At 46.5% G+C, this 16,997-nt stretch overlaps 1 protein-coding gene across 1 annotated transcript in view; it reads left to right on the top strand.

The window, feature by feature from the left end:
• The first annotated feature begins 1,891 nt into the window (after positions 1–1,891).
• Positions 1,892–16,997, top strand: part of LOC115464372 (zinc finger protein 723-like) — a 38,284-nt gene continuing 23,178 nt past the window's right edge. The window contains exons 1-5 of the mRNA XM_030194757.1: positions 1,892–1,957; positions 5,711–5,831; positions 7,213–7,326; positions 7,465–7,560; positions 9,769–9,929. Coding sequence (XP_030050617.1) covers positions 1,919–1,957; positions 5,711–5,831; positions 7,213–7,326; positions 7,465–7,560; positions 9,769–9,929 — 531 coding nt within the window. The 5' untranslated portion in view covers positions 1,892–1,918. The remainder of the gene's footprint in view (positions 1,958–5,710; positions 5,832–7,212; positions 7,327–7,464; positions 7,561–9,768; positions 9,930–16,997) is intronic.

Here is a 16,997-nt window from a genome sequence, read left to right on the forward strand (position 1 = left end):
CTAACAATTTTGGTACCATCATCCATCCAAGGGACAGAAATTTGCCCCTTAGATGGGTGTGAGCCTTCCCCCTTACCTTTCCCTGGGCATCGGTACGTAAGCCAATGGTTCTAGCGTAACACAGATAAGAATGAGATTAAGGGTATAGTAGGTATCAGGGAAGAGTCCCTAAAATACACTTCAGAAAAGGGAAGACAAGTGCGGGTGTGGATCATTAAAAGTAGTCCAGCCTGTAACAGGAAAAAAACTTTTGGGCACCTCCAGGGCAGCAGCCGATCCTGAAGGTTCTAAGGATTCAGCTGTGGAATGAAAATAAATCGAAAATTTTATAAGGTAAAAACTGGGCCTACCTACTTGTACCCAAAAACAGAAACAAGAAGGGGAGAAGGAGGTGACAAACAAAACATGAAATTTCTATATACCATAATATAAGTAACATGAGACAGACATATACTTCGTAGAAATACAGCTTGTGATAAAGGACAAAAAAGACATTATAGTATGCATAGTCCAGAACTATACCCCAAAAATAAAGGAAAATAAAAGCAAATAAATGTTAATGAAATTGAATCATAGTTAACACAGGAATGCCGTTAACTGTTTAAGATCTAGTTCCCTAGTTAGGCTGCTGTCTCAATTTGGTTCTAAGCAATCCATTGCTAGTGGGTTTGTAAATGCAAACAATCCTTTGAGTAATACCTAGAGCAGGAAGAAAAGATTTCAACAGTTCATTAACAAAATGTGTACCATTATCAGTAGTAATCTTACCCGGGATTCCAAATCGAGGGATAATCTCATTACAGAGAATCTGTAACTTAGGCCGTTTTCTCTGGAGCAGGGGAAAGCTTCCACCCACTTAGAGAAAGCGTCCACGCAGACAAGCAGGTACTGTTTGCCACTAACAGGCACCTGCACGTCAGGAAAGTCAATGGGAAAAATATATATCAGTATAGAAATTTGGTGGCGGGTTCTAGATTCAAAGCAGTCTAGAACCAAGTTCTAGATTCGTAATATGCTCCGGAACTATGTTCTAGAACGGTACAAATAAATAATAGAGACACAAGACCATATGTATCATTCTAACATAAAAAAAATCAATGATTTAACATGAAACATATGTAACCAAGCCATCAAAAATGTGTCTGAGGATAATATAATATGCATTGTGGCAGGTGCTAGAAGAAGGCAGCCTAGAACCATGTTCCAGAATAATTTCCCAGAGCGAAAATGTGATCTAGAACAATGCTCCAGAGTAATGTAATGTAGAACAATGTTCTATAGTAGTACTGTGTTATGATCAAACCTAGAACCAAGTTCCAGAGTTGGTAAGTTAGAGGGCAGGGCAATATATTACCATATAACAACAGAAGCTACTAAGAGGGACGGGGTAATAATAAAAAAACAACAAAAATAAGAATTTTATATTATATTATTACATTTGGACAAAGGCAATATATATGAGTTAATAATTATTCTGTAAGACAGTAATGACAAAGAATTTGTTAATGCAGAAAAATGTTTCTTCCTGCAATGGCAGGTTATTGAGTGTAGCAGTAGTGGGTACAAATCTTATTAAAGCAATAAATGCACACATTCGACCATTAGGATATGTCTATATAGACAAGCATGGTAAATGGAACAGCTTGTAAGCTTACATTGTAAATTAAATTCTAAACAGAGTAGCAAGGATAACACAGAATCATAGAAAAACCCATATAGTTATTACAAATCTGAAGCACGTAATTAATTCCTGTATCATGTAAAGTCTACTGAGTTTAAAGCTTTTGTAAAAATGAACTTCAGAGAAAATAAGAACTACAAGGGTTAATCTCTGTCATTCGTTCCTAAGGAAATCACGAAATAACCGTGCTTCCTGTGCTTAATTTGAGTTTACTGCTCACTGCAAGCATTGGACATTATGCCTACTGAAAACAGGACTATATATCAAATAAAAACTGTAAGTTTAATTTTTCGTATTAAAACTTCATGCAGGTGTAATTAGTCTGTATAGGATTAATATGTCAGGAGAGAAAAAGAGAGAAAAAAAGTTATCAAGCAGGAAGTCAGTAGCAGCATACATCTAGAGACATCATGCATAAGCAGCAGCCAGCCAGAAGCGGAAAGAAAAACCACCAAAAGATAAGACTATTTACATTAAATATAATAATTGAATCTGAATGCAATGCATACCGACTTGTAATAGGAAAAGAAGGGGAGTTGTCTACAGCTAAAGTAGGTAATACCAACATTGTGGAATATCTCAAAAACGTGAAATACCCATACCAGCTGTTACATATTGGCAGCAGAAAAGAACCATTTTAACCAGAGTACGGGAGGGGGAGAGTTTCAAAACAACAGATACGGTGTAGAATAGCAGGAAAAAAAAAGAAAATGTTATTAACCGTAGCACCCAGGGAGGCAAGAAACTAAAACTATCAGCACTTAACCTTATAGCTTACAAACAGTGCATTTCTTCTTGCAAATTAAACAGAGATTAAATACAAAAAACGAAATGGAGGTGGGAAAAGCATGAAAGTATTTTCAACACCTTTTAAAATACCAAAACATATAAAGATACAACAATCCCCTCCATGGGCGCAAGTCCAGATCACATATCTTAAAAACTGGGCAACCCAAAAGCATCTACCTGATTTGACCTTCATAATGAGGTTAAGTAGGGAGCAAGTTCTCAAATTAAACAATAAAATAGAGCTGTAAAACTTTAAAAGTCCCTTGGTACAGTGTAGACCCAACAAAATCAGCCTATTAGATAGAAATTTAAGTAGGGAAAGCGGGAAGACCGTTAATCAAATGATAAACATCTTACAGTTTGACCAGTGGTTAAAGACTACTGCAGCCCGGTATAACATCAAGATACAAGGGTGTGGGCAGCAAAGAAGGAGAGGAAACAGTGTAGCGACAGAAAAATGCCATGCAACGGCAACTAAACTAATAGTAAAAGAGTTACAACGGATACTTTTTAGGCACAGTGTGACAATGGCAGATGTACAGACTGTGAGTTCATTAATTGGTTGAGTGCGACAGGAAGGAGGGGGAGAGATGCCCCGGAGCTGCCATTCTGACACTGGCAGAGTCAGAAGTTTCAGCGGCAGAGGTTTCAGTGACAGGAAGAGAGGTAGTAAATCATGAAGGAGAAAGAAAGGCAGGTGTGTGTGGGGGGGGGGGGGGGGGGGGGGGGGGTTGCATGAAGCAAGCAAGGGACTTATAGCAAGTGTTTTTAAAGCAGAAATTGAGTTTCAAGGCAAGATTGAAAGCCAGCACAGCAGCATCCGAAACTTCAGTGGTTAAAGAAGGAAGTAGGTGTGTCCAAGGAGAAAAAGTTTTAAAATTAAACCTAGTACTTGAGCAAAGCATGGAACTTCAATGTGCCGTAAATGTAATTTATTTGGGGGAGACAGAAAACATAAACAGCTAAGTATAACCCAGAACTACTGAGCACAAAGTTCCCATAGTAGCTTTGTAATTCACAAACGGTAGCGGGGAAGAAAACCAGTACCTTAGCCAGAGGGTTAGAAGGCAAAGGTCTAGAAATGAACGGAAACTGTGACATAATCCTAAAGATATAGGCAAGGAAGTAAGGAGAGAGAGAAGCATTTGAGACGGCTGCATTCCTATTAAGAGAGGTCTGGCCACCATCAAATGAAAGTCAGAGCAGTTTCAGGAGTAAAGTACTGTGAATAAATTCTAAAGGAAAAATGAAAACACATGCAATCTCATAATACCAAGGGGAAATGCGTAGCAGAGAAATACAAGGGAAGTGAGATGAAAGTTAAAAGAAAAAAACAATGAAAGGAAAAATAAATGTGAAACAGCATGTAGCCATCGTATAATGGTACAGTTCCTTCTGAAAGAAGTTTAAAGTTGGCAGGCATCATGTATTTAAGCAGGAAAGGAGAGCACGGAGAAGCTAAGCAATAAGGACAGTCTAGAATAAGATACGAACATGAGAAATAAGCAGGTAAAAGGTGAATTCATAGAACCTAAGGGAGGGGCATTTTACAGTACATCAGTCCGATAACATTAAATTACTGAGGGCTAGGCTGATACTGTAGGCTAAGATAGGGGTAAGAGGAAGTCCAAGTGATATTTCTGGCAAACATAAAACTATATGCAGAAAGGGAAAAGAGAGCGAGTGGGTCTCTGACCAACTACGCACATGAAATTATTTTAAGGAAGTTAAAAAGAAAGACGTTACAGTGAGCCACGGCGAAGATAAAGAATTGAGAGATAAGAGAATCAATGACATGTATTTCACTAAAGCCACAAGCTTTGGACCCCCTCCCTCCCTCTCTCGTTGTGTGCCCTCCAAGTGCAAGCAGGACATGTGCTGCTGCCTCTCCCCTTCGTAATTGCCAGCTGTTAAAAACTTTTTACCTACTGCTGCACCGGCAAGAGTGAAGGGGAGCACGCAGGGACGCTGCTTCAGACTGCCTTTGCTTTCGCTTCTGTTTCTGCTGTTCCTCTGGGCCCGCCCTTCCGCAAACAGGAAATGAGGGAGAGATGGGGTCTGCTCTGGTGAGCTGAAAATAGCTCCAAGGGGAGAGGATTCCCGATTAATTGATGGTCCAGAAGAAATTAGGTGTTTGTCCATAGGACCCAGGACACTTGGAGTCGATGTCTTCGGCTTCACTTTACGCTTCCCCTTTGAGAATTATAGTATAGTCAAAACTCGCAAGGGGCAGGGTGTGCACCTTATGGCACGCCCTTTTTGCCGTGCCCTGTGGCGCAACTCTTTTAAAGGCAACGGTTGATAACAAATACAAGATTGTGTTGTGGTCAGATGAGGTAGATGTGATTCAGGTGTCATTGGGTCGAGGGGAATGATGATAGTACGTTGTCCAGTATGATCCTTGATTATATTGTGTAGCTGGGTGTGGGGAGTTATGTTGGATCGGAGGAATAGGCTTTTTTGAAGAGGTGAGTTTTTAATGATTTCCTGAAGTTTAGATGGTCATGTATTGTTCTCACAGCATGTGGGAGTCCATTCCATAGTTGTGCGCTCATGTAGGAGAAGCTAGATGCATATGTTGTTTTGTATTTTAGCCCTTTGCAGTTGGGGTAATGTAGGTTTAGTTATGATCGCGCCGATCTAGATCTGTTTCTAGTTGGTAGATCTATGAGGTCTGTCATGTACCCTGGGACTACGCCATAGATGATTTTATGGACCAAAGTGCAGATTTTGAAGAAGATCCGTTCTTTGATTGGGAGCCAATGCAGCTTTTCTCGGAGGGGTTTAGCATTTTTGAATCGTGTTAGCTTTTTTTTGTGTGTACCTATATGGCGGCTGTTGGGCTAAACTAGCTACAGCTTTGTGACGTCATGCCGTCTTCTGTTCTTTCTCCAGTTAACCTTAGCTACAGTAACCCACCAGGCTCTATCTCCCAGCTGTTCAGTTGTTGCTGCCTCCTCCTTCCAACTGCTACATCAGTCAACATGAGAAATTTCCAGTGTAAGGACCAGGAAGTCTGTTCAAAATATTGGAGATTTAAGGGGACACAACTCGTACAATATACTTCATACTATAATGTACTGGAGCTCTGATCTTACTGACAGAGGTCATATAACAAAGTCTGTTACAGAAACATAGTAGATGATGGCAGATAATGACCTGCACGGTCCATCCAGTCTACCCAACAAGATAAATATTATAATGAAACTGTGACTGACAGTGTCTTGTCTGTTGTTCCAGGACTTGTTCAAGGGCGTTTCTGCTTATTTCTTGGAAGCGGATTGGGACATTCTGGAAGAATGGCAGAAGGAGCTGTACGAGAAGGTCATCAAGGAAGTTCATGACATCCTCATCTCACGAGGTAAATATGTTTTTTTCTATCATCTACCACACAATGGAATGGGTGCTGTTATTTTATCAGAGCTGGAAAAATCCCAGGTACCAGGTCCCGTGGGCACCTGAAATTCAGATCTGGCTTCTGGTACAAAAGGTAAAATGTTTACCTAAAACTGGAGGCTTCATACAAGACCAGCTGCAGTCTGTCTCCCTTTTCCGTACAACAAATTCTGACCCTTCTTGCTGAGAACTACAACTTCTGTGTAAAGGGCCTGTCTGTCAGCTGCTAACTAGTCAATTACACTGTACAATGTGTAACCCCTTCAGATGATAACCAGATATCACAGAGAAGTTTGACATCTGCAGTGTGTGTAATCCCGTCCCTTTCCCCTGGGAACGGGAAAACACTTCAGCCCTAGAGGCTGGAATAAGAGAGACAATCAAATTTAGATATAGGCACAACCAGTAAAAATCTTTATTGGTATCTCACTAAGCCAATAGAAAATAATTGTTCTCTCTGGAGCAGGTTGTCACCCAGTAGCCAGACGCACAGACTGAATAACAAAACTGCTCAACACAACCTTCTCAGCTATCACATATATACTGTTGTAAGTTCCGTTTCTCCTAAATCATGTGATTTGTCCTAAACTAACTTATGATCATATATGGATCTTCCTGTTTCCTTCCATCACACATTATAGTAATATACAAAAATGGCAATTTCCTGTATTCTACTGTCCTCTCCTACTTGTGTTCACATGCACACTTTCTGGCAATTGGCTAATTCCTTATCAGTAAAGCGTGATCACAGCGTGGAAAACCAGCTAACAAATAAGTAGTATGAAACACCTGGTGTCCTTCCTCTCTGAACACATATTTCCGTTGGAACATCTTGGAGTCTGCAGAGTCCTCAGTCTCTCATCGCCATCAAAGTTGTATCCTTGTGTATTTGCCATCTATGGGCCGCATAGCCTCAGTTCCTCCTTGGCATGTGATATGTACTTTCCATTTACTGAGAAAGCACTGTAGCTTACATATAGCTGCAGAAAGAAACTAAAAATGTTCTGATAACATTAAGGCTAGGAAAACAGAGGGCCAGCAGGGCCAAATTACAGGCCTAGTATAAGAAGGAATATGCAAGTAACTTCAGCTTAGAGGTTCCTGAATAGAAATGAGGCACCAGAAAACCTCCAACATTTAATATAAATCAGGCAGCAAACTACAGCTCCCTCCTCTCTCCAAACCTTCTGAGGACAATACACACAGCCCAAGATATACAGTGTCACCCTTAGTCTCTATATGGCGCTCAAAATTGTGTGCACTGTTTGTTTAGAAAAGGAAACAGATGAAACCTCCCCAGGGCTTCTACATATAAATTTAAATGCCATTTTCCTGTTTACTTACAGGTTATTCAATTCTTAATCCTGATGTTATGTTCAAGATACAAAAGGAAGACGAGAAATATTTCACTCCCCATTTTGAGTGGGAGGGAAAAGAAAACCCAGATGATCCCATGAAGAGTAAGTAAATGTTTTGGATTTGAAAGGCTCTGAATTTTCAGATGAAAGTCTCCAGACATTTAGAGACTTAAAATCCATTTTCTAATTTAGTTTTTTATATCCTTGGTGAATCCTTCTAGATGTGTTTTCTCTTAACAGACCTTCCGATTATAACGTCTGTGATCTCACTCGGTGTTAAACAAGAGGAAGATCTCCCCTTGATGGATCCTCCTAAATCAGAGACGTCTTTAACGAGTAAGTATAAAATTCCTCCTGCACATTTTAATAAAGTCAGCCGGGATTATTTAGGAATTGAGATCTGATGGAATAAGAACCTGTTATCCTCTCTGTAAAGCAGATACTGCCAGGGTGTATGGTTGAGCAGCAGCGTTAATACTACTAGAAGTACTACTTATCATTTCTATAATGCTATTAGACGTACACAGCACTGTACACAGGCACGTAAGAGACAAAGCTTAGAATCTATTCAAGACAGACCAATAAGAGATTAAGGACATAACATTTATTGTGGGGAGGGGCTAATTGTAGAACAGAGGAGAATGGAAGTTATACGATGCCTTCTGCAAGATCAGTTGTCTTCTGGGGCTGGTTGTCTACCATTTTGGGTAGGTGATCAGGTAAAATGCAGACCAGTGCAGACTCCCCCAGTGTCCTTCATCCAACCCCTCAGACTTCTTCTATCACTTCTCTCTCTATCTGTCCCAGATATGTTTATATTCCTTTCCTTTCTGTCACTATCTCTGGCAAGTTATTCCAAATCGTGTTGTCTTCCTCTTTGGTTCTGGTTTATTTATTAATAACTGGGGTTAACAGTAAAATAACCAGGGCTCTTTTTGTGCCGATAGGCACCGGTACAGTGTAGCAGAACCTTTTTTACTGCTTCCCTGTTGGCATCATTGTGAGGCTGATCCCGTTTCCCTCCACTGCCTGCCTCCGACAGTCTGGGATGTTGATAGTAATCATACAGTACTAGGCCCGGCACCAGCGCTAACTTCAGTAGTGAAGAGCCTTTAAGCCTTTCTGCTCCTGGAGTCCCTATTGGTACCACTCCTCTGACGCATACGTGTCCGAGAGGGGTGGAACCAACAGGAGCTTCCTGAGCGTGTGGGTGTGGGTGCCTTTCACTGCTGAAGTTAGCGCTGGTGCAGGGCGGCCCAGATTGTGTAAGGTAGGCAGCAGGAGAAGCAGGAAGAGAAATACTAGATGGGTGGGGGGGGGGGGGTTTGATCGAAGGAGGTGAGGAAATAGAAAGTGGGTGAGGTTGAAGGATAGGTGGGAGAGAGGAGAAGTGCGGCACATGGATGGAGAGCAGGGGGAGTAGATAGGAGAAATGCTGGTCATGGAGGGGAGGGGGAGAGGAAAAATTCTGAACATGAATGGAGGGGAGGGAAGAGAGGAGAAAAACTAGACATGGATGGAGAGTAAGAAAGAGGAAAGAGATGCATGTGGAGGGGAGGGAAGAGAGGAGAATGTTGGACAGATGGGGGAGAGGGGAGAAATGCTGGACAAGAATGGAGGGGAGAAATGCTAGACATGGATGGGGGAGGGGAGAGAGAGGAAGGAGATGCACATGGATGGAGGAAAGAGAGCAGAAATGCTGGACCTGGTTGGAGGGGATGGAAGAGGAGAGAGGAAAATGCTGAACATGAATGGAGGGGAGGAAAGAGAGAAGAAATGCTGGACATGGATGGAGGGGTGGAAGAGAGGAAGGATATGCACATGGATGGAGGAAAGAGAGCAGAAATGCTGGACTTGGTTGGAGGGGATGGAAGAGGAGAGAGGAAAATGCTGAACATGGATGGAGGGGTGGAAGAGAGGAAGGAGATGCATAGGGATGGAGAGGAAATAAAGGGAAGAAGGAAAAAAACCTTGGGGGGCTAAAGACCTCTCCCACTCTGTCTTATAGAATTTTAGGGTCCAATATTAAAAAGGGTTTATTAACTGGGCAGGAGAGGATCCTGCCAAGTTAAACCACACTGAGCTAGACATTCACAGATATTCGGTGGTCCTTAACTGGATAGTATCGCTGAATATCCCCTCTGCTGTCCTGACTGCCTCAAGCTGAATGTCTATCTCAAAATGATTTAGCAGTTTTCAAATTTTCGGTGTGCAGCAGAATCTGATTTATACAGAAACTAGGTGGAAAACTGTGTCAAAAAAACCAAAACTCCTGATGACAGACATTTCCATTATATTTACGCAGTAGCAGTGTGTATAACAGAGCTGTTTGTAGCTGTTGAGAAAGGAGTTGCTCACCACAGTATGACAATATTGAGGTATTTCTAGAATACATTTCTGATGATGATCAGTACAGCAGTACCCTTCTTTTTTTTTTTTTTTTATTCTGTACCAGTGGAGGTCCCTGTGAATAATTTTGGGCACTTACAGACTCTGTGGTAACTTTTGTTTTAAGCATATTTTGCTGTCTTTTTCCTATAATAGGCTCCCACAATGTTAAGCCTGACATTTTAATCCGGTTTCAGCAAGAAGGATTCAGGACTGAGCCTCAGGGATCTGAGGAAAGAGGAGATCTGACCACCACAGGCACTTGTGAGGAACTGCCTGAAGCATGTGATGAAGCTACGATTAAAGCTAGTAATGAGGTAATACAAACTTTTCCTATAAGAAAGATGCCTCCTCTGGACCAGGGATAGTGAGAATGAGGTGTTATAATCACAGCCTCTGACTTCTAACTCTTGTTGTGTAGATAATGTGTTTGTTCTATTTTTCTTATTTTTACTTTTATTCTTTCGTGTGCTCTTTTCTTTTCTTTTTTTTTTTTCATTCCTTCTTTCTCTTATTCTCCCCCATCCTTATCCCATATCGCTCTCTCTTCCCTTTATCTTCTTTAGTATCTACTATTTCTCATCCTTTACCAAGTTTTATAAACTTTCCTGTATCTCTCACTCTTTGACCTCTCTCTCTTTGCAATCTGTTTCCTGCTGAATTTTTATTCTGTTTCACTCAATTTCCTTGTTAACATATAGTGCTACCACCCTCCAATTTAATCCATGGTGATTTTAATTTGGACCTTGATTTCAGAGTGTTCCATTGGTTATCTTCCTTCCACATATCAGGGGGGGCCCTTTGGTGATATCAGTGCACAGGTGGAGGAGTGGCCTAGTGGTTAGGGTGGTGGACTTTGTTCCTGGCGAACTGAGGAACTGAGTTCAATTCCCACTTCAGGCACAGGCAGCTCCTTGTGACTCTGGGCAAGTCACTTAACCCTCCATTCCATATCATCATGCTGATCAATCCATAGACTGGTGGGTTGTGTCCATCTACCAGCAGGTGGAGATAGAGAGCAATCCTTTTGCCTCCCTATATGTGGTCATGTGGTGCCGGAAACTCCTCAGTATGTTCTCTATCTCAGCAGGTGGTGGTCACACACAGCAGCAGCTCTGGCTAGGTCTCCAAGCCTAATTTTTAGGTTTTGTTGAGTACCTGGGGTTGAGGGCTCTTCTTGAGCAAGTGCAAACCTGGTGGCGCCAGGTCCCTCCTTTTCTCCCCCCTCCCGCTGGCTCCGTTAAAAAAAAAAAAAAAAAATTTTGGACGTCCTTAAAGGCGTTTATTTCGACGTTTATTTAAACGTTTATTGCAGCTACTCACTGGGACACCAGGTCGTTACAGCTCGGAGCGAGAAGCAGGTAATTTTTACCTTTTTATAGCGGGCAGGGGGTTCCCCGATTGATCTCCACGTGGCCTATGGCGTCGGAGGGCGAGGGCGCGAAGAATCGCTCCCCGGACCGCGTGTGCGCTTCTAGCGGGGATGCGGGGGTCTTAAAGTCTGATTCACCCTTGTTGGGTGTCAGTTCGGAGGCCGGTCAGTGTCCCGAGTCTTCCTCCGGTGCGGCGGTTTTTCCCGCCATAAACGCCCATCCCGCGCTGCTCGCCTCCGCCATCTTGGCCGGCCACTCTGCTCGGACGGCTTCTTCTTGGGCCGCCCTTGAGCTGGGAGACGTTAATGCCATGGCCGCCCTTGATTTGGGCGACGGCAAAAAAGCGGCTAAAGTTAAGCGCCGTTCTTCCCGCGCGGCTCCTTCACGGAGTGTCGCGCCAGACGCCATCTTGGATGCGCAGCATGTTTCTCCCCCGCTCTTGCGAGCGCCGGTTGGGGGTGCATGTAGGGCTGTGGCCCAGGCTGCTGAAGTGCACAGTCTGGGGGGTTTCTCCCCCGAGTTTATTTTGCTGCTGCATCAGGCCTTCCTTATGCAAAGCGCTGCCCCTTCTCCCTTGTCCGATAAAGGGGTTGAGGCCCCCGGAAGTAAACGCCCTAGGGTGGATTCCCAGGCCTTAGAGGACTCTGTTTCCTCTGATGTATCTGAGTTCTCCCAACGGTCCTTTGGGGATTCCTTGGAGGAGACGGATTCCCGCTCGGATGGAGCGGATGACCCCTCTGCAGCGCGGATCTTTCGCTCAGAGGATTTGCCCAACCTGTTAGTGCAGGCCATGAGCATTTTGAAGATTTCCTCTCCAGAGGACGTCTCTCCCTCAGCCCCTGTTGGCTCCGCCATTATGCTGGGGACGAAGCGCCCGCCTAGAACCTTCCACGTGCATGATGCCATGCACACCTTAATTTCGGCTCAATGGGATGTCCCGGAAGCGAACCTCAAAGTGGCTAGGGCTATGTCCCGCCTCTATCCTTTGCCTGAAAGTGAACGGGAGGCCTTTCTTTGGCCTACCGTGGATTCTTTAATCACTGCGGTGACTAAGAAAACGGCGTTGCCGTTGGAAGGTGGCACGGCCCTAAAGGACGCCCAAGACAGAAGATTGGAGGCGGCCTTAAGGTCGTCCTTCGACGCGGCTGCCTTAAGTTTGCAGGCCTCAGTTTGCGGCTCCTACGTGGCCAGGGCATGCCTGACGATTGTGCAGCGGGCTTCCCCCTCGGATCCTTCCTTGAGGGCTGATTGGCCGGCCCTGGAATCGGGCTTGGCTTATTTGGCAGACTTGCTGTATGATGTCTTGAGAGCCTCGGCTAAAGGTATGGCTCAGACAGTCTCTGCGCGGCGGTGGCTTTGGCTGAAACATTGGTCTGCGGACCACGCCTCTAAGTCCCGCCTGGCTAAGTTGCCTTTTAAAGGCAAGCTGCTCTTTGGGGTCGAGCTGGACAAAATTGTGACCGATCTCGGCACGTCTAAGGGCAAGAGGTTACCAGAGGTCAGGGCTCGGGCCAGTGCTCGCCCCGGTATCTCCAGAGGACGGTTTCAGGAAGCCCGTCGGTACCGCCCGGGCAAGTCGGGCTCCTCTGCCCCCTCTTCCTTCAAGAGGAACTTCTCCCCCAAGCAGCATTCCTTTCGCAGAGACCGCCGTCCCGGAGGTGCGCCCTCCGGTCCTCCCCCAGGGTCTCGTACCCAATGACGGGGTCCTGGTCCATGGCCCAGTGCAGATTGGAGGACGCCTGTCCTCGTTTCTGGGCGAGTGGACCAGGGTAACTTCAGACGCTTGGGTGCTGGAAGTCATCAGAGACGGCTACAAGCTAGAGTTCTGCCGACCCTTAAGAGACGGGTTTGTACTCTCTCCCTGCAAGTCTCCGGTCAAAGCTGTGGCAGTGCAGCAGACCTTGGACAATCTGATCCGCCTGGGTGCGGTCGTTCCGGTGCCAGAAAATCAGCTTGGCAAGGGACGTTACTCCATTTACTTTGTGGTACCAAAGAAAGGAGGTTCTGTACGGCCTATCCTCGACCTCAAAGGGGTCAATCGGGCCTTGAAAGTTCGGCACTTTCGCATGGAGACTCTCCGCTCTGTTATAGCGGCAGTGAAGGCAGGGGAGTTCCTGGCATCCTTGGACATCAAGGAAGCGTACTTGCATATTCCCATCTTGCCACCTCATCAACGCTTTCTGCGTTTTGCAGTCCTGGGCCGACACTTCCAGTTCAGAGCCCTCCCGTTCGGGTTGGCTACTGCTCCGCGGACCTTCTCCAAAGTAATGGTGGTCATCGCGGCCTTCCTGCGAAAGGAAGGAGTACAAGTCCATCCTTATCTGGACGACTGGTTGATCCGAGCCCCCTCTTATGCATAGTGCGGCAAAGCTGTGGACCGGGTGATTGCTCTTTTGAGCTCCCTGGGGTGGATCATCAACTGGGAGAAAAGCCAGCTGCGCCCGACTCAGTCCCTGGAGTATCTGGGAGTTCGTTTCGACACCCAAGTAGGCAGAGTGTTCCTGCCGGACAATCGGATTGTCAAACTTCAGGCTCAGGTGGACCAGTTCCTAGTAGCCTCTCCGCTTCGGGCTTGGGACTATGTGCAGCTGTTGGGCTCATATGAGCCCTGGCCACGATGGAAGTAGTGCCCTGGGCCAGGGCTCATATGAGACCACTACAACACTCTCTGCTGCAGCGCTGGACTCCGGTGTCGGAGGATTATGCTGTGCGCCTTCCCTTGGACCCAGCAGTGCGCAAGGCGCTGAGCTGGTGGCTGCAGACAGACAAGTTGTCTGCAGGGATGCCTCTTGTGACCCGGAGTGGATTGTCGTCACGACGGATGACTCTTTGACGGGCTGGGGAGCCCACTGCTTGGGAAGGACAGCGCAGGGGCTCTGGTCTCCTGCAGAGGCAAAGTGGTCTATCAACCTCCTGGAACTCAGAGCTATTCAGTTGGCGCTTTTGGAGTTCCTCCCAGTACTGGCGTTGAAGCCAGTGCGGTCCTGTCGGACAATGCCACGGCTGTGGCCTATGTCAACCGCCAGGGAGGTACCAAGAGCGCCCCTCTAGCCAAGGAAGCCATGCATCTATGCCAGTGGGCGGAAGCGAACCTGGAACAGCTGTCAGTGGCCCACATTGCCGGAGTCATGAATGTCAAGGCGGACTTTCTCAGTCGCCATACCTTGGATCCCGGAGAGTGGCAGTTATCGGCTCAGGCGTTCTTGGACATCTTGAAGCGCTGGGGCCAGCCGAGCCTAGATCTGATGGCGTCATCGGCCAATTGCCAAGTGCCGTGCTTTTTCAGCAGAGGACGGGACCCTCGATCTCTGGGAGTAGATGCTCTTCTCCAACTGTGGCCGACACAGGAGCTTCTCTATGTGTTCCCGCCTGGCCCATGTTGGGCAGGGTACTAGATCGGGTGGCAAAGCATCTGGGCCGAATAATCCTGGTGGGTCCGGACTGGCCCAGACGTCCCTGGTATGCGGACTTGATCAGGCTCTCAGTGGACGACCCTCTGCGGCTGCCAGTGGAGCAGGGCCTGTTGCATCAGGGTCCCGTGGTGATGGAGGATCCCTCCCCCTTTGGTCTTACGGCCTGGCTATTGAGCGGCAGCGTCTGAGGAAGAAGGGCTTCTCAGACAAGGTCATCGCCACTATGCTGAGAGCGAGGAAGCGCTCTACTTCTACTGCTTACGCCAGGGTTTGGCGTACCTTTGCAGCGTGGTGTGAAGCAGGCTCACTTTCTCCCTTCACTGCTCCAATTTCTTCAGTGCTGGCGTTCCTGCAAGAAGGTCTGGAGAAAGGCCTGTCGCTCAGTTCCCTTAAAGTCCAGGTAGCGGCTCTGGCTTGCTTCAGGGGCCGCCTGAGGGGTGCTTCCCTGGCTTCGCAGCCAGATGTGGTACGTTTCCTCAAGGGAGTTAATCACCTGCGCCCTCCTCTGCACTCAGTGGTGCCTGCGTGGAATCTCAACCTGGTGCTAAGAGCCTTGCAGAAGCCGCCTTTTGAACCCTTGTCGAGGGCATCTCTGAAAGACCTGACGTTGAAAGCGGTCTTTTTGGTGGCTATCACTTCAGCCAGAAGAGTTTCCGAGCTCCAGGCACTCTCATGTCGAGAGCCTTTTCTGCAGTTCACTGAGGCAGGAGTGACTATTCGCACAGTGCCTTCCTTCCTGCCCAAGATTGTTTCTCGCTTCCATGTGAATCAGCAGCTCTGTCTCCCTTCCTTTCGTAGGGAGGACTACCCAGAGGAATACTCTGCTCTCAAATTTCTGGATGTGAGACGAGTCATCATCAGATACTTGGAAGTGACCAATGATTTCCGGAAATCGGATCATCTGTTTGTCCTGTTTGCAGGTCCTCGTAAGGGTCTGCAGGCTGCTAAGCCTACAGTGGCAAGATGGGTCAAGGAAGCCTTTGCAGCGGCTTATGTGGCCGCGGGGAAGGTGCCGCCTATTCAGCTGAAGGCTCACTCCACTAGAGCTCAGGCGGCCTCGATGGCAGAGGCCGGGTCCGTCTCCTTGGAAGAGATATGCAAGGCGGCAACTTGGGCATCGGCCCATACCTTCTCCAGGCATTACCGCTTGACTGTGGCTGCTCGGGCGGAGGCCCGGTTTGGAGCTTCAGTGTTGCGGTCAGGGATTTCTATGTCCCGCCCTGGGTGAGTACTGCTTCGGTACATCCCACCAGTCTATGGATTGATCAGCATGATGATATGGAAGGTAAAATTATGTATCATACCTGATAATTTTCTTTCCATTAATCATAGCTGATCAATCCATAGCCCCTCCCAGATATCTGTACTGTTTATATTCTGGTTGCATTTCAGGTTCAAGTTTAGTCTTCAGTTCCTTCAGGAGGACTTCGTGTTCAAGTTTTTCAATTGGATTCTTCAAGAGTTGAGACGAGTTTGTGTTACAGTGAGCTGCTGCATTCCTCTCCCCTCCGTTTTACGGGGCTGGATTGAGACATAAATTCTGCCGGCGCTCCCTCCCGCTTCGTGCGGCTGTAGGGCAGCTTTGTACCCTTCCCGCTTCGGCGGTGTTAGGGTCAGTCAGCTCCTCCTGCGGTTGCAGGATAAGCCAGATCCCCCCGCATCGGCGGGGTGGTGTCCCTCCCCCGCTCCGCGGGGATGAGCTGGACGGATTCCCCTCCCCCACTTGTGTGGGGATGAGCTGGGTTAATTCCCCTCCCCCGTTTCGGCGGTGGTGAGCTGGGCAGAGTGTCCCTTTGTGGGTGTAATTCTCTAAGTGCTGAGTCCTGCGGATGGAGCTTGGATATCGACATACTGAGGATTTTCCGGCACCACATGACCACATATAGGGAGGCAAAAGGATTGCTCTCTATCTCCACCTGCTGGTAGATGGACACAACCCACCAGTCTATGGATTGATCAGCTATGATTAATGGAAAGAAAATTATCAGGTATGATACATAATTTTACCTTGCCCCATGTAAGCCGCATTGAGCCTGCCATGAGTGGGAAAGCGCAGGTTACAAATGTAAAAAAAAAAAAAAAAAAGTGCCGAGGCCCTCTTTTACCACTGCCCTTCCCGCTTCACCCCAAAAAATAATCCGGCGTGGAAATGGTGTGCCCGACGATAGATCTGGGTTGTCTGGCGCCATTGCCCCAGTAGCCTAATCGCAGCATAGTAAAAGGGCTCTGAGTTGCATTATACTCTCTCTCCCTTCTTATTTTTCAGGCTTCTAGGATTTGTATACAGACATTTCAAAGTGTGTTTTTTGTCTATACTATATTTACAGCTTGCTTAGTAGTTGACAGGGATAGTTAGCAGTCTTCACTCTCCATCTGCTCTTCCTTTGAAGGCATCTGACCTACTTCTGCCTGTGTTGCAATTTCCCTATCGGGATGCCCTTACTTCCCTGTTCTGATAGTATCCTTTAAAGATACCTAATCCCAGTCCATCTGCTCCTGAGTGACTGTCAACAGTCCTAACTGTTTGAACAAGTCTGAAGTTAATTCCAAGCACATTGTTAGGTCGTTCAGGTGCTAGTTGCAGTGCTTCCCACCTTGT

This window comes from Microcaecilia unicolor, chromosome 3 (genome assembly GCF_901765095.1).
Source record: "Microcaecilia unicolor chromosome 3, aMicUni1.1, whole genome shotgun sequence".
Lineage (NCBI taxonomy): Eukaryota > Metazoa > Chordata > Amphibia > Gymnophiona > Siphonopidae > Microcaecilia > Microcaecilia unicolor.